General features: G+C 39.2%; 1 protein-coding gene across 1 annotated transcript in view; it reads left to right on the plus strand.

The window, feature by feature from the left end:
- The window catches only part of LOC124642900 (sex peptide receptor), a 299,614-nt gene that overhangs the window by 268,576 nt on the left and 12,435 nt on the right, over nt 1-18,603 (plus strand). Inside the window, exon 8 of the mRNA XM_047181648.1 lies at nt 9,827-9,927. Within this exon, the coding sequence (XP_047037604.1) occupies nt 9,827-9,927 (101 nt within the window). The remainder of the gene's footprint in view (nt 1-9,826; nt 9,928-18,603) is intronic.

An 18,603-nucleotide genomic window follows, 5' to 3' on the forward strand; every position in this document is an offset into this window, starting at 1 on the left:
TTAGTAATAAGCACGTCACTACAATTTCTTGATGCTAATGATTGATTGGAAGAGAATTCAAGGAATTTATAATTCCCAATCTAAGTAGTGGTGTGAATGGAGTGAAAAGAGTATGAAGTTACCTAGGTATAGGTCAACATTTTAAGTAAGTAGATTATTTCACGTCTAGGTTAGTAATTTTTGATTTCATTTGATTGAAGAATTACACTACAAAATTAAGGCGTAAGATAATATAAAAGGGAAAATTCACTTACTAAATTCATTTGAGGTACAAAGAGGTACATACTTTAAATCTTACCTTTTAATAATGCAGTTAAATCAAACATAAACAGACACCAACTACATATTTCATTCAAAATACTCATTCATTCGTTCATTTGAATCCTTCATTTCCTTCACAATTATGGACTGATAATAATCTCCTTTGGCCAAATGGAAATTCAATTTATTAATTAATTTTGAAAGCATTACATCACTTTGGAATATTTTGGGTAATTTTAGGGCTGTTTCGGAAAAGGGTGAATAAAATTTTTACTGTGATATAAGTAGGTAAATACATGCGTATATTTTGTTGTAGGTATTTACATTTAGACGTTCGTACTATCAATATTTAAATAGGATGTTGCGGGACGAGGGTACGTGAGAACTATTTAAGGTTTTATTTAGGAAAAGGTCATTCGTATTTTTAGTTCTAGTAACACCATTTAGGTACCTAGGTAGTTGAACAAGTTGTATTTAGTAAGTATTTCAGTGCATCAGTCTCTTAATACGATGAAGTAAATTGTACTCAATTTTGATCATGAGATTAACATCTTCGGGGAACTGTTATTTGCCCGAAGATGTTAATCTCATGTAGGTACTACTTCGGCCTGTCTTGAATGATTCTTTCAGTATTAGATAGCCCATTTACACTGGAACGCTTTCGATTTTTATTCAAGACCAAGGATGGAAGCTAGTCATTCTACATTAAAATCCTGGTTTTAAGTACCCCAGATTATCAGGGTAGTAAACTCTTTTAACATTACGCAATGTAGAACTCACCATTACAAAACTACGTATATAATAAAACCTTCACACACAAAACTTTTCCACATTTGTGTATGATTATGCTACCTACCACGGCTGAGTCAATCTGCCAATAATCCGTCGCGCCGATATTGCAGCGCGCCGTGCCGTAAATACGCACGTGCGAGCGGTTCACGGTACAACGCGCGCTATTTGGGTATTACTAGTTATAGTTAGGCTGTTCTGTGTGAGAATTACTATTAGATCGAATTGTTGTTCAGAGATTGAGCATTTTTTACTTTGGAAGGCTTTAGGTCAAAGTCAAATCATTTATTTCATTTAGGCCTTTACAAGCACTTATGAACGTCAAAAATTCAAATCAATACTATGTAATGAATTGAAATTCACCATGACAAAACCATAACCGTCACACACACTTGTCCTCCATTTCTCCATATGATTACGCCTCCATACCACGGCTGAGTCAATCTGTCAATAATACGGCACGTCGATATTGCAACGCGCCGTGCCGTAAATACGCACGTGCGATCGGTTCACGCTACGACGCGCGCTGTTCGGGAACTACACTTATTTGTTATACTGGTTATAGTTAGGCTGTTTTGTGTGTGAATTACTATCAAATAGAATAGTTGTTCAGCGTTTAAGGATCGTATTTTTTTTTACTCGGGAAGGCTTTATTTTTTTTATCTGGATGTAGCCAGTAGCCCCCGAGAGCAAGGGTGAAAAGCAAGGGTGAAATTCTGAGGTAAAACTGCTTGCAGAATTCTATTAAATCGCTACCTAGATGCAAATAAAACTGCACATAACCGCTACTATTATGAACTTTAACGAATACGTATCCAATCTGGAAATACTCATTGTTGGGACGCTTTACCTTCCCCGGGTGACGTAGGCTATTTATCCAGGTACGAAAATTAGTTACACATGACAGTGTTAAAAACACAAAAGTTACAGTCCAATGGAAACATAGATGCATAATAACTTAACTCGCAACATCTGTGCACAATACATATAAGGCTACATATATCTACAACCGGGTGGCCGATTAAACCGGAGGCGGTCACAGCTTTCTACGAGCCGAGCTTGGCTACACAATTACTGAGCCAGCATCGAGTTATTAGTAATCAAAGCTAACGCCTAAGATGGCGGTCAGAATGCTTGAATAATCTTGTGTAGGAATTTAGGCTCATCGTGTGAGATGCAGGTTTATTTAAATAGTAACGTGTAGTGATAAAATATTGACATTTTCATCTGACGTCGAATTATATGAACAACATGCTTTCGAGGTGTCACCCGTACCCCGAGGAAACTACTGGGTCAAAAAGTAGCCTGTCTTCCTCGATAAATCAGCTATAATGAAAGATTTTTCCAAATAGATATAGTAGTTCCTGAAAATAGCGCCTTCAAACATACAAACATACAAAATGTTAGTAAGTATAGATTTCTATCACGTTACTATACACTAACTAGCCCCGGGCTTCTTTATTTGACCATCAATCTAGACTTTACCCAACAATGTTGGCAGCAATGATACAGCCGAGTACTCGTGATTTACATGGACTGACTGCCTTTCCAATCTCCTCCATCCAGTTACCAGTGCAACCGCGTAAACGTTAGTAAGACTGGTTGCAAAACTGAATTCCACTCTTTCACAAAAGCGAAAAGACCCCAGAAAAATCTTTCCTATAGATTTAAATGACCGCACGAGGCAACAGCAATAATATCGTAATACCAACACCACGGGTCGGCAAATAGTGCGGGGATGATATCCAATATGTAATACAATTGATGACCTCCGATTATACTGGCACTTTAGGGTTGGGATATGATTTATATCGATGTTTGCGTTTGATTAAATAGAGGATCAGATTAATTAGAGAGAACAGTAATTACTTTTGTCTCATTTCTGATAGTTAAGCAAAAACACCTCTTCAGAGAAATAAAATTTTCAGTAAGTATACGCGTCCTTTTGTGAAAAACATGCATGTAAAACGTTGGTACGATAAAGTATATAACATACTACTTAGGTAAATCTTACCTATCAAATAAAATTATATTAAGGGTGGATTTTTCAATAGTCAGTTAAGTTTTATCAGAGGAATGAATATGGCAATCTAACATATTTTCTATACAAAATCTGTCAAAACGTCAAACATATTCTTCACATAATCTGGGGATTGAAATATAAAAGCCCTAAAACAAAATAATATAAAAATCTCTGCCTACCTTAATCTACTGAATAATTTAAAAATGGAACGTTAAAAACAAAAAAGTATCGATAAGCTCAACCCGTCGCGACACTACAAACAGTCGTTTGTGTATTTATAAAAAAAACCCGCTGTTTGCGATCCCTGCTTCAACCTTCGTTCCGCTCGAATTAAACCAGAGTCAATATTGTCACGCTCAAAATGGACTAGCAACGACTTTTTTATAATACCACTGACAATTTGATAAATCACTTTATTTTTTTATTTTTTTTAAACTTTGAAAATATTTGCGGTTTTTATCAAATATATTTTTTTGTTTAAGTCACAACGCTCGTGGTCAGATCAGTCTTTATTCTGTGTTCAAACCAAACTGACTGTCAGCTGCCGAATAAAGGCAGTTTATTGTATTTCCATACATATTCACTTTTTCACGTCATCATTCTCCGAGCCTTTTTCCCAACTATGTTGGGTTCGGCTTCCAGACTAACCGGATGTAGCTGAGTACCAGCGCTTTACAAGGAGCGACGCCCCTAACTGACCTCCTCAACCCAATACCCCTTGGTTAGATTGATGTCAGAACCACTGGCTTCTGACTATCCGTAACGACTGCCAAGGATGTTCAATGACAGCCGGGACCTACAGTTTAACGTGCCATCCGAAACACAGTCATTGGTGTCATAGGTTGCTGACCTTACTTTAAGCTGACCCGGACATAGTTGGGAAAAAGGCTCTAAGGATGAGTGAACCTGCTCACGTTCGGCGGCTTCCTGTCAGGTAGTTTGAACACAGCCTTAGAGACCCTGCAAACTGCAGACCAACGGCTGTTTCGAATATTCTGTACATCTGTCGTGTTTATTATAGATAGAATTCGACATTTATTGTATGGGGCTAATATCAAGATTCTATTTATATTAAGGAAGTTAATTGATCGTTAGAATTTTTCCAATATTGAGAATGAATCTAAACTAAATTGTAATATAGAGTAACATTAATTCCAAGCATAAAATAGGATATTAGAATATTTATTAATTGTACAATAAATAATGTACGAAAAATAAACTAACTTTTAATCTAAACTGATTTATGAACCCTTTTAAACTATCAGCCGGCTAAAATTTGACAGTGTGACCCGAAATACCAAAGACCTTGTTAAGATTTTTTATTTACGTCCATCAACCACACTGAGATCGATTTAACAAAAATATTTGATTCTTTTGTCTCTAAAAACCTCTAAAAGTCAGTTTCTTTGTTTAAAATTCTCATTAGCTCCCAAAAATCGTTCATTTCTATTGTAGGTACATTGTTACAAAAAACACCCTTATTACAATCAGGACTGCCTAATTAAAAATCAACCCTTCGATAACTAATCTATGCTACCGATCTTTTTCAAAAAAATACTTTAAAATAACGAGCTCGGTTATCCTGGTATCAATATTCTTTCAATCGTATTGTACCGGGGTTTTAATGATACCATTCTATTGTTATAAATTCTACCCTTTTCATGGTAGAAAAATCGTGCGAGTATTCAAATGTGTTTGGGCGTACTGTTTTTTGAAAATACTTTTTTTATACGCTCTCTATTTTATTGTGGGATAGACTTTTCTTTTATATTTTTTAAAAGTCTAATAGGTTTGTATTCTTGTTACTAAGATCAATACAAAATCTAGTTATCCAAATACAAAGTTTTGATAAGCAACTTAAAAAATCTATTAATAATACGTAAATATGTTTCTGTATATTCGTATAAATAGGTGCCTATATATTTTGTTTATTTATACTCTATTGCACTTAGATACATTTTTCATGAATATTACAGAAAGTTGATGTACAAAGGCGAGCTTTACTCGGATATGGGTTCTTTTACAGTAAACCTTAGGGTATATAAATATGCAATTATATTTGAAACATTTTGATATCCAAGAAATTAAAACCACCATTCACTAAAACCATTCTCCAATTACACTAGAAGTAGTTTCCCAAACCAAAATCGCTGTCAACATTTCCTCTACACTGACGGCCAAAAAATTCGACCACTCTCGCGCTCACGAAGTAAATGCTTTAGCTCTTCCAAAGAGCTGTGGAAAAGGCACATAGATTGATAAAAAAAAAACGTCTGGAATCCAGCCAACTTACTGATACAAAGTCTGGAATCACGGAGAAAGAAAATATAGTGGAGATGCCATGAGGACGGTAGGTCAGGCGCTTTCTTGTAGGTCAAGCAAAGTATGGTAGACGAACTAAAACGTTCGGGTTCCTTGTCAAATCAGGACCAATCTTCCACAGATTGGGTTTAATTTGTTGGTTATTTTATTTTTAAAGTAATGGGCGAATTTTATAGAAGGCGTGTATGAGTGGAGCTAGTAACGTTCCTCGTCCTCCGAACTCCCGCATTTTGGCGCGCTACTTTCTTAGGTGATTAATGCTCAATCCTTCTCCGTGTCAGGCCTGTGCCCAGTAGGACGATAAAAAAGGCTGTAACTCTCTTAAGAGATTTTACGTTATGACATCTCCGCTAGCCACTTTGTTCTCCATGGCTCGAATGCTTAGGATAGTTTCACACTAGAATTCTCTCTGTAACACTCTCATTTATTAAGTTAACTGTACTACTTTAGTGTGTGTAACTCGCCTTAACTTTGATTGGTTTCGTTTTGAAGTCGTTTATTTTGGGATGTTTATTGCTACACTTTTGCAGTTTACTGACGTGAGTTGTTTCCTGCGGTTTTGCTTGTGTTTTTACCATTCGTTCTATTGTACGTTGATCGATGAATTATGACCAATCCTCTTTAGTAAACGGGCTATCTAATATTCGAAGAATTGTTCAAAACGTTCTGCAAGTTCTTGAGATTTGTGCGTACAAGCAAATTCTTTAGCTTTATAATATTATGTAGTAGTTTTTATAAGCTTTATTTGGAGTATAAGTGCACTTAAATAGATAAAGGCATATTCCCTAATGAATCGTCCTATGTGCTTAAAACTTAACAACAAAAAAACAAAAATTGTAACTAAGCAGATCACTAGAAGGATTTCAACTCCTTTCAAAAGGTGTATAAAGCTACTATATGAACTATGGCACTTCAAAATTTGCCATTTCGGCATAAAACGTAACTCAATATGGTTGCATGTGAATAAAACCTACCCAGCTCGGTTCGGATACCATTTGAGCGTTCGAAAGCTCTAGAAAATCCGATATTTCCTCGAACAGAAATCCACTAGCAACTTGCGGACTAAGCAAAAGCTACAACTTTCTTTTGCATCCACAAAAGGCTCTTTTCCAACAAAATGGTTTGAAGATTTTCTTTTTGAACTGTAAAATTAAGTTTGTAATTTTTAGGGTTCCGTACCCAAAGGGTAAAACGGGACCCTATTGCTTTCGCTAGTTGAAATTTTCACAGATGATGTATTTCTGTTGCCGCTATAACAACAAATACTGAAAACTAGAATTAAATACATATCGGAGACGGTCATTAGTACGGACACTAAACGAGACGCAAGCGCGCCATCTGGTGGCGTTTCCGGTGAAACAACATTTTGGCGCGCTTAGCAGAGTCGTGGTGGTCAGCGTGACGTCGACGGAGCTCAGTCTTCGTTGAGTCGTCGTGTTGCACACATCTCGAAACTGCCCTACGTCACGTCTAGTGTACCTAGTGTTATTACCTAGTGTTGTAGTACCGTTGTAGATCCATATTGTAAAGTGTGTAAAATGTCTTTTGAAATTAAAGTGTAAAGGTTCTTCTAACCTAACAGACAGACATGTGTTGCTGGGGAGTTTGTTCCGCCACTTCTTCTCCTCAGCCAAAACACATAGGAAGTGGCGAAGGGCGGGCGTTTTGGGGGCTGTCTTTTGTTCTGACTAATTTGAATAAACGTTTTTTAGTTTTGAGTTCTTTTGAGTTATCTCTTTGTGCGATTACCCTAGCTGATGTCGGGCAATAGTGCCATCCTGATGTTTCGCCTATCCGACATACATATTATGGGGGGCTCCCATACAACAAACGTGATTTTTTTGTCCGTTTTATAAATAATGTAACGGAACCCTTCGTGGGCGAGTCCGACTCACACTTGGCCGGTTTTTTGTATAATCGCTTTACTAGTGTTTGCAGAAAATTGTGTCACCAGAAACGCTGTTTGAGTCGACGATTTCAACTGTTTAATAAAAGTTTATTTCAAAGTTCTTATTTAACAAGAAATTCTTTTACAAAATAACTGAGAAAATGTATTAGATTCTCTTGAAAGATTCCCGACTAGAGCCACGTGCCTTTTGCTAGCTTTTTCTATAGAGATCCGGTTTTAGTTTGAACTAGTTTTAGAAGTCGGTAGCAGCCTTTTTTACGTTCCAAAGCGATTGATGTGTTTTAAATTAAACTTCGCTGATGTAGAAAATTTAACTCATACAAAAGTTTTTCAATTTCACTGCAATCTATTAAGATAATATAATAATAGTATCCCACTTCTTTAGCTGTATAAAGTAAAACGTGCCAGCTGTATTTATAAATCTCGTCAACTATCTTTGCCACTCTGAATTTAGCTACTAATAACGGCATTTTTGCGAGGTGTCAAATGGCTGCCTTCAAAATTACATAGTTATTTGACGTGAACTGAACATTCTACATGCAAGGTCCACCAAAAAATGAACTATGACTACTTAAATTGAAAACATAACCTGACTTCCAAATATAAGGATGAAAATATGTTCATCACATCTTGAGCCAAAAGATCTAGATCTTAGATATTCTATACAATAAAGTATAATCTATCTATCTATCTATACCTATTCACCACTAAATTCCTCTTACTAGGTACTTGAATTCCAAAACCCGTCTAAAATACTTTATGAATTCCAAAACGGAGATCAAACATACCTGAATTCTACTCGATTTCAACTGAAGCTTTGATTGCCAAAGTAAAGATCGCTTGAGTGATTCTACTAAATGTAGAAATCCAATAAATTCTATTCCGTCGAATTGTTAATCGGATTTAAGGTTTAAGAGCATTCTAGACTTGTTAGTCAGATAAAGACAGATTTGGGATATAAAATGCAGTCGATTTTCAGGAATATTTTACAGTCTTGTTTAGTACGCAGATTCGTGTTACTGGAGAGATGGTTTCCCTATCTTTTTTTTGACAACAAAAGTAGGTAGGAGTGAAGATTTTTTAATGTTTGTTACGACCCTACTTACCCACTACTAGTTAACCCTACTTTACCTACTTCTTTTACCTGGATAAAATATAGCCTACCAGCTTTTGCCCGCGACTTCTTTCGCGTGGAATAGTAACTTCCGGTAGATTTTTGGTTTGACCAATAGGTGGCGCTATATGTCCGGAATAAATTTTATTTTTATATTTTTTTGTAATAAAAACTATCCTATTTCCTTTCTCAAGTTTCAAACTATATCTGTACCAAATTTCACACAAATCGATTCAGTAGTTTAGGTGTGAAGAAAAGACAGACAGACAGACAGACAGACAGACAGAGTTACTTTCTCATTTATAATATTAGTTAGGAATACACCCAGGGTTACTGTAGCTTCCTAACAGTAAAATAATTCTTCAAATGGTCAAGTAGTTTCGGATCCTTTAGGGTATAAATAAACGATGTTACGAATATGAATGATTAAATGTTCCTTGCGATTCCACCCACGTCCTGAATGGACTTCTTCCCACACCCAGATAAAAAGACCATGTTCTTTCTCAAGCTCTATTCTATTTGTGTACTAAATAAGATTTACGTCAGTGTAGTAATTTTGATGTCCAAGAGCTACAAATAGACAGACAGTCACTTTCGCATTTGTAATATTAGTAAGGATTCTGTCAAAGATTTAAAGGCTATAGAGGTCAATAAGATTCAGCTATGTATGACTCATTAGTAGCTAAATAAGATAAAGTTGATAAACTTTTATTTAGCTAAGGCAAAAACAGACATGCATTATAACTAGCTTCACAGCAAAAGTATTGCTTACCAAAATAATAAAACCACATCGCTTGCCCAATAAAATTGCAAGTGAGACGTCTGAAATTCAATAAGCAACAATATCCAAAACCGAATTGAACACGGTCGAGTTCTTACTAAAGCTACTTTCTCGTAAAATCTACAATTTCCTCTGGGGAGCGCGGAGCCGTCTCGACGCACGGAAATAATGTGACGAGTCGTTGTCACACCATGAAGGTATTTTTGTCTGGTTAAGGGTTTTAAAGCTAATTTGTGAACTACTGGTTTTAATGCGAGGTGGTAAATATTTTGCTATTTTATTACTTGACTAACAGTTTTGTTAGATTTCACTCTTGAACCGAGTGAAAGCTTCCCAACAGTGAAAAAATTATTTCCAGAAAATTCGCTTCAAACTTATCCATGATGTAAGCGCAAAAACGTGCTTTACCTGAAACAGAGAATGGTACTTTTGCATTCACAAAATATATGTATGGGGCAAAGCTTGATACAAATACTAAATACTAAAATTACTGGACAGTTTTCAGAAATACTTTTCTTTACACTTCACAATGTTTTAAAATCTGTGTACATCTTTGCAACTGCCAAACCATTGACAATCAATCAAACATTAATTCCTCTTAATAACCTTTTAACCCTTTGCCTGCAGGTGATACCAGCGATGTTCCACACGGCGAGCATCTGGCTGACCCTGGCACTGGCGGTACAGCGGTACATCTACGTGTGCCACGCGCCCGTCGCAAGGACATGGTGAGTTTAAGTGGTACATTAGGTACAAACCAGGTGGTACCAGCGATGTTCCACACGGCGAGCATCTGGCTGACCCTGGCACTGGCGGTACAGCGGTACATCTACGTGTGCCACGCGCCCGTCGCAAGGACATGGTGAGTTTAAGTGGTACATTAGGTACAAACCAGGTGGTACCAGCGATGTTCCACACGGCGAGCATCTGGCTGACCCTGGCACTGGCGGTACAGCGGTACATCTACGTGTGCCACGCGCCCGTCGCAAGGACATGGTGAGTTTAAGTGGTACATTAGGTACAAACCAGGTGGTACCAGCGATAATATGTTCCACACGGCGAGCATCTGGCTGACCCTGGCACTGGCGGTACAGCGGTACATCTACGTGTGCCACGCGCCCGTCGCAAGGACATGGTGAGTTTAAGTGGTACATTAGGTACAAACCAGGTGGTACCAGCGATGTTCCACACGGCGAGCATCTGGCTGACCCTGGCACTGGCGGTACAGCGGTACATCTACGTGTGCCACGCGCCCGTCGCAAGGACATGGTGAGTTTAAGTGGTACATTAGGTACAAACCAGGTGGTACCAGCGATGTTCCACACGGCGAGCATCTGGCTGACCCTGGCACTGGCGGTACAGCGGTACATCTACGTGTGCCACGCGCCCGTCGCAAGGACATGGTGAGTTTAAGTGGTACATTAGGTACAAACCATGTACCTACTAGCAATCCTTTATGGCAAGAAAACTAAGGGTACAATAAATTCTAATAAGCACAATTTTCATAGATGGAAACTCGTCATGTCAAGATGTTGACCCTTCCACAGACCGCCCGTAAATATAATACAAATTCACATGCTACTTACACCCCACCCATGGTAATAATCAAAGTCATTTAACACAACAAAGCGTATCCGGGTAACCTCGTGTATGACGTCATCCTATAAACATTAGATATCAAGTAAAGCCCTTTGAGCATTCGCTAAAACATAAAGCCTGATATATCCGCAAAATGTTCATCAGGCTGTCCGTAGAGATGGGATGAGTATTCTGGGCTTTGCATATTCGGCGCAAGGTTTTAGCCGAATATTTTTATGGTTTTGTTATTTTGATTTTTGAGCTAGAGGCTTAACTTTTCTTTTATTTGTTTTTCAAAAGGGAATCTTCCAATAGCCAATGTGTTAGCAAACATAGATACAAGTAATAATATCTATAGAATTCGCACGGAAAATATCATTATTTAAAGGTAAAAAACACAGCCACATAATGCATAAATCTTTGATCTGAAATATTATTATGACAACAAATTTTGTGGTCAGCGCAGCATGTTTTCTACTTCCATACTTTTCTATCTGTCGTCATCTCTCAAGTAACACTCTTCCTTGCCATATTTACTTTCATGCAATGCATCCATCGTTTATATGGCCATTCTCTTATTTAGCCACACAGCTTTATGAAAATATCCAGTCTCCTTTTTCGGCATTCGGCCTAACAATTCGGCGTAACCTAAACAGCCTACATCTCTACGGTATATATGTTAGACATAATCACGAACATTTAGCAATTAGTTCGTATCAGAATGCACGGAATGTCGAATATAGGAACTGTGTGTGCAAATAGGTCGACTATTTATGACAGATTTGTGGAGCATAACTGCATGCTTAAATTCGTCATTATTTACTACCTTATAAGTGTAGGCTGAGAGACCTATCGTTGCTAACATTACAGACTGCGAAAGTGACTAGTAGTAGGTAGTAAAAAGTTGATATTTTTTGTTTTGTAGTAACCACGGTCGTAACAAACGGTCGAAAATGAAGAGTTTCTAATATTGAAGTAACGTATGCATAAGACGTTCAATACCGGCACACACTTGAGCCTTCCGAAACATCATCATATCCTGAGCCTTTTTCCCAACTAAGTTGGGGTCGGCTTCCAGTCTAACAGGATGCAGCTGGTACTCCAGTGCTTTACAAGGAGCGACTGCCTATCTGACATTTTTTTTTTTGTTGTCGCTGGGCTAAAAATGCTATTACGCATCCCCTTCCCGTCGGGGGACGGGAGAGGGGTATGTGGGACTCCCCGGTAAAGACGTTCCCGGTATACCCACTAAAAAGGCCCAGCGGCACTCCGACCTCGCCTGAGTGGAGGGGGTCTGGGAATCTATGGCGTCTAAGTCCTTGTTACTTACAATTATGGTCAAAAATTTTCACACTGGTCGCCCATCGACAAACCGACCGCTTCAAGCGCTGCTTTACTTTCAAAATCGATCGATCCGTCCCGCTGTTACTTATCTATCTCTTCTTGCAACAAAACATAACTAAACAAACACACACACCCACAAATTTTGCCAAAATCCCTCCCAGAGTACGTGAATTCAAGCACTTCCTCACATATCTGTCGTCATTTTATGATTTCGCCCTCTCTCAGCTGTCAAACGACAATGCGTCCTTGGGAACTAAGGACGGTTCGCTCTTGACCTTCTTTTGTTCCGTTTGTAAAGCACTCGAGTGTATTATCACACCTTAGCACAATTGCGTGGAGATATAAGTAGGTACTGATGATTTTTTGTTTTTTTTTTTATTGAAGTGAAGTGTAAATTATGAAGGAAAGAAATATTTATGTTCTTAGTGCCATTAAAGTGTACAAAATGCTATCGGGAATGTCGTTGATTTTCCTTTTTGTAAGTTTGTTAATCTATTCCTCCTACCATTTTTGAAGTAAGGTTAACCTTCCAGCTTTCGTTTTTATCCTACTAATATTATAAATGTGTTTGTGAGAATGTAAGGATGTACGTTTGTAATTCTTTCACGCAAAAACGGCTGAACGGATTTGTTTGTAATTTGATATGTAGATAGGTAAGACCCCGGATTGACACATAGGCTGTTTATATCAATACACCTCGCGGGCAAAGCCGCGGGCGGAAGCTAGTATTGACATTAATGGGTACGTTTGACGGCTTTCCCACCCTATAGTAAGTGATAATGCAGTCACTTACCTAGAAGTACCCAATTCACTCTTAACTTGAAGCTTCAAGTGTAGCTATCGATTTTGTATTTCTTTACTACTGTGTCCTCGCGGTTTCACCCGAGTCCCGCGGGTACTACTGCCCGCGTGAAAAATATAATCCATGTCACCCGGAAATAGTGCCCAAGGAGAAAAAATACTTTTTATTTTATTTATTTATTATACTTTTTGCACAAATTTTACAAAAAAAAAAACAATGTACAAAGGCGGACTTAACGCCTTAGGCGTTCTCTACCAGTCAACCTTTCATATTTTTTTTCATGATTTTTTTATTTATATCTTAAGATATGTTTCCTCTTTGTTATGTTAGTATAGATTACTATATAACTAACTACATAAATGATTCAACCAAAAACAGATTCCCAAATAAGTAAAAAGTAGAAACATGACATAAACACAGTAATGTGTACTGCGAACCCATAAACCGCTAGTTTCGTTTGGTTTAGCGGAAAAATGCCGTAAATATAACATAAAAACTATTTATAGTTAATCTACTCGTCATGTTTACATTTACTGGGCACACGGAATAAAGAAAAATGAGCGGAGATGCCATAATGCAGGTAGGCTAGGCACCTTTTTTTTTTTTTTTTTTTTTTTTTTTTTTTTTTTTTTTTTTATCGACGTAAAATCATCAAATGACCCCTCCCGCTGTGGGTTAGCAGCGGTGAGGGAGTGTCAGACTCTTACTGACTAAAATCGTCGTGTTCCGTCATAGGCCTTTTATGTACCAGGGCCGCGGTATCTCTTTCGAACAACCCGCAGCCCCGGCAGGCCTTGGCCCTGCTTGCTGCTGCTGGTTGCTGACGTCTCTTTGAGGAGCGCGTGGAACAACGCGCGCCGTCGACACGGGTCTGTCGTCTAGGAAGACAGAGGGACGATGAGCCACCCGAACTCACCGCCCACAGACCCACGCCTACGGTGGCCGGGAGTCATCTCGCGACACCCGGCGCCCATGGTGTCTACCTGGTCCAGCGCGGCGGCCGGGATGAGAGGTGCGAACTCTCTGGCGTTCCGCCTCCTCCTTCTCGAGCATGACCGCTTCGCAGAAGGAGGCGACGGCATCCCATTCCCTCTCGCCCCGGACCATGGCCTGAACCAGGGCCGGACGCGAGAGGTCGCCGCCGCCCAAAGCCTCGACGAGGACCCGGCGGTGCCCTTCCCATGCGGGGCACACCTGGACTGTGTGGTCCACCGTGTCCTCGGGGCTGTCCGCACAATGGTGACACCCGGGCGCCTCCTCACGACCGATGCGGTGCAGGTACCTCCCGAAACAACCGTGTCCGGTGAGGACCTGCGTCATGCGGTACGTGAGGGCGCCGTGACTCCTCCCGAGCCACTCCTCAAAGAGGGGACTTACCGCCACGATGGTGGCGTGCCCTGCACTGGGTTGCGATAGTCGCTCCCTCCAGGCCACCATGAGATCGCGCCGGAGCTCCGCCCGCTGCGCGACAACTTGCCGCGGCAACGGGGTTTCTCCCCGGCGCTGAGCCTCCTCGCGCCAGTCGTACAGGCGCAAGAAGACCCTCGCCTCCAGATCCCACGGTGGCAGTCCAGCGAGTAGGCCAGCTGCTTCGCGGGAGATCGTGCGGTACCCCCGGATTAGCCTAATGGCTATCACCCTTTGGGGCACGTTCAGGTAGTGCACAGCCCGCGGCCGTGCCGAACGTGCCCATACCGGGGCCCCGTAAAGGGCCATGGACCGCATGACCCCCGCGTAGAGTTTACGGCAGGGGGCGTTTGGGCCTCCCAGGTTGGGCAGGAGCCGCTTGAATGCAGCACCTGCCTTCTCCAGTTTGGGGCCCAAACGTCGGAAAGGCTAGGCACCTTCACACTTAGTTCAGTTACGAGTGATTAACTAGGAGTTTTGATTTTTTGCGACATTTGTTGACGATTTTTGGTATTAGAAAAAATGGGCGGATCCTTAGAAGGCGTACAAGAGCGGATACACTTTACACTCCGCACACCTGTATTTTGACTCGCTATTTTCTTAGGAAATTTTCCGTTAAGGTACCTCCGCTAGTCATTTTGTTTTCCATGACTGGGCAGGTACGTCTGTATGTCAAGAATTTTATTACTTACCAACTATGTGATCGGGTCTGATTTCCACGGAAGGTTAAGCAGAGGTGGGCTAATTTTGGCCAGAGGTTTGAGGTTTTCGTTCGATCCCGGGGTTGGACAACGTAAGGGTATTATTGGAATTCGGTGTAGAATTTAGCCCCTTCTGAATAAAATGAATCTCCAGTAGTATTTACAGAATAATACTGAAATCAAACTGTGATACCTACTGCAAAAACTTTCAAAAATATAGTCATACAGGCCTAACAATCGTGACCCTTTACAACTGACAAACTATGTACTATGTAGGTATTTAGAGCGTCGATATCCAAATGAGCCGCATTTAGGCTAAGCCGAGCGTAACAGCGGTTTAACACTAGCGGATTTTCCGCTTGCTAAAACCGAGAATCGTGCGGGTAGTTTGACGACTACGGTTCAAATGGTGACACGTGACACCTCACAACAGATATTATATTCTGCCGAATGAGTCGTGTGTAGAAATATTGAGCACCACGAACTGAAAACCTCCTCCTCTCTGTCACTAGTCTGGAAGAACTCCTACGCAGCCTGAAACAAACTATATCTAAATGCAAAAGCAATAGTTTCAAAACAAATGTTACTTTATATCTATGTACTAACTCGAGAAGTGGGTCATCCTCTGAGTAAAATTCTATCTCGTTCCATCCATTTTACAATGAATTGCACATTGACAAAAGTGTTTAATTTTCTTTTTTCAAAACTATGATATTTTATAAGAAGGTTGGTCCCTCTCTGTGGTATCATTCGTCTGTAATATAAAACTGATTCAAAGTTACGATGTTGCAGAATTGCAAAGTTACGTTGGCAATTATAACTGCAACTTTCAGATATTGAATTCAGATTTGTATGGCCGTGTCGGCAACTATATTATACGCATTGTAAATATTTAAATATCTATGTAAATAAATTATACCCAAAATTATTTAGTTGTCACGGCATGACAAAATTCAAATTATGAATTCAAGTTACAACCAAGATTTTCGTCGTCCATATGAGTACATCGTTAAATCGTTCATACTGAAAGTATTTTCGGAGCTAACAAGCCTTCAACTAAATAACATTTTGCTTTGATGCTAAACCAGATTTGGGTCAAATTCTAAAAATATTATATTTACAGTTAAACTGGATATTTTCCGAGAAATTTTTACTAATTTTCCAAATGTGAAGGTTAAATCTCTACATTTTGATATATTCTAGAAATAGATTATCAATTCGGGAAAATAACGGCATTTGATTTAAATTATTCTATTCACACAACTGGTAGCGGAAAATTCAAATATAAAATGTTTTTTTTTTATGTTTTATCTAAGTTAACATTCAATATGCGGCATAACGTTATCGATCTTCATCATCGTCATCATCATCATCTCAGCCATAGGACGTCCACTGCTGAACATAGGCCTCCCCCTTAGATCTCCACAGATACCTGTTGGAAGCGACCTGCATCCAGCGTCTTCCGGCGACCTTTATAATCGTCGATCCTACTTAGGTAAAATACAAAGAAAAAACATCTGATATTGAATTTTCCGCTACTAGTCGGAGCATTCAACTTAAACTTACTTTACACTAAAATTACTGAGCTAATTGAAATGAAATTTGGTTTAAGTACCTTCGAGACGAAAATAGCTTTTAATCCGGATTTGGATATAGTCTGGATAAAGACAAAGTTGCAGGGGAATCAAATTTTTATGCAAGAAATTCTGTATGAATCACAGGTAAATTATGTTTAAACCAATGACACTAACTTAATGGGATTGGATAAAATACATACACATGTAATAAAATGAATTGTCATACTGTCATGGCCAGTATTAATATACCACATACAGAAACATGACAAATATGCATGGTTCTTCCGAAGCCAAACCGCTGGGAACGATTTGTCAAATTATGAATTCCCTTTTATTTTTCCCCCATTTTTTATGGCCCGTTGACAATACCATTATTATGAAAAATACCCACAATGGCACCATGAATTTATTTTCCGCTCAATTTACATCCTATGGTCCCGGGGGACCAAAATTAGGCCTGGCCTTTTGTCATGTGACCTGTAAAGGGATTTCAGAACTTGCTTACATCATCTGTAAATATACTTTCACTGTGTTAACTTGGGAATAGCAGGTAATTAATGGTAAAAATCAGCCAAGTGCGAGTCGGACTCGCACACGTAGGGTTCCGTACCATCCAAACTAATATTCTATATATATATTTATGGATATCGAGCAAAAATGACCAAAAAATTACGTTTGTAGTATGGGAGCCCCCCGAAATATTTATTTTATTCTAATTTCAGTATTTGTTGTTATAGCGGCAAAAGAAATACATCATCTGTGAAAATTTCAACTCTCACACCTGAACAGCCGAACAGATACAGCCTGGCGACGGACGGACGGACAGAGGAGCGAAAACAAAAGGGGGCCCGTTTTACCCTTTGGGTACGGAACCCAAAAATGTGTCTTTTTCAAAGTGAGACTCTTCCTCATAGAAAAGTATATGTTTTCATCTCCCCTTTAATCCCGATAGGTGATTGGTACAGAATGCCTTGCTAAGCAAAAATGTTCTTAAGCCCGCAAATGTACATAAAGTTTAAATAAATAAAAGGCGACTCATTGTTTCTAGCCCAAATAAACTTTTCTATAAACAAATAAGAACCTAGAAGCTTTTAAGCTCAGACATAGGTTTCTAAATCGTTTTGGCACACGTAATAGTAAATCTGTATGTGTAAAAGCACCTAGAGATTTTAACGCTAGTCTTATTGAATTCTAAACGCAAAATCTGCCTGCGGCAACATTTAGGTACAATTATATTTTTAACAAACCTTCCTGACTAAAAGGTGTTACATCACCTAAAAACTATCTGAAAACTAAAACTGAAAATGTACCTAACATTTTAAACAAATAAAATCGTCAATCCCTAGAGGTGTCCCGGCTTAAGCTTTCAGTTTGCTGACGATTTTCAAAAAGTAGTCGAGTAAATAATGCAGTCGCCTCTATTCATACTATCCCGTCGGGGCTTGCATTTGTTTTAACCATGGAGAACAAAATTAATAGCGGACATGTCATATCGCAAAATCTCCTAAAAAGTAGCGCGACAAAATGAGGGTGTTCGGGGGACGAGGAACATTACTAGCTCCGCCCTTACTCGACTTTTATTTTTAAAATAAAATCACCAATCAATCAAGACCAATCTTCGATAGATTGGTTTTGATTTGACATGGAACCCCAAACCCTCGATAGTTCTAGTAACTGATCACGCCTACTTTACGTTGCCGTGACCTACAAGAAGGCCTGACCTACCTTCTATGGCATCTCCGCTATCGTTCCTACCTCCGTGGTACAATCCCACTGGGAAGCGTTTGTTTCAACTAAATTCATTTTAGAAAGTAAGTAAATGAAACTGCAAGGTTTTTAATAAAGTTGACGGTTTTAATGAACTCGTGTTTACTGTGGTTTGTATGCTGTTGCAAGTTTTTCGACCAAGGCCATGCTAAATTATTTGTAAAGACTTTTAAAAAAAGTGTTCACATTGAATTCCCGGCTGTCATCTAATATCGTTACAAGTTGTCA

Source organism: Helicoverpa zea, chromosome 26 (genome assembly GCF_022581195.2).
Source record: "Helicoverpa zea isolate HzStark_Cry1AcR chromosome 26, ilHelZeax1.1, whole genome shotgun sequence".
Taxonomy (NCBI): Eukaryota; Metazoa; Arthropoda; class Insecta; order Lepidoptera; family Noctuidae; genus Helicoverpa; species Helicoverpa zea.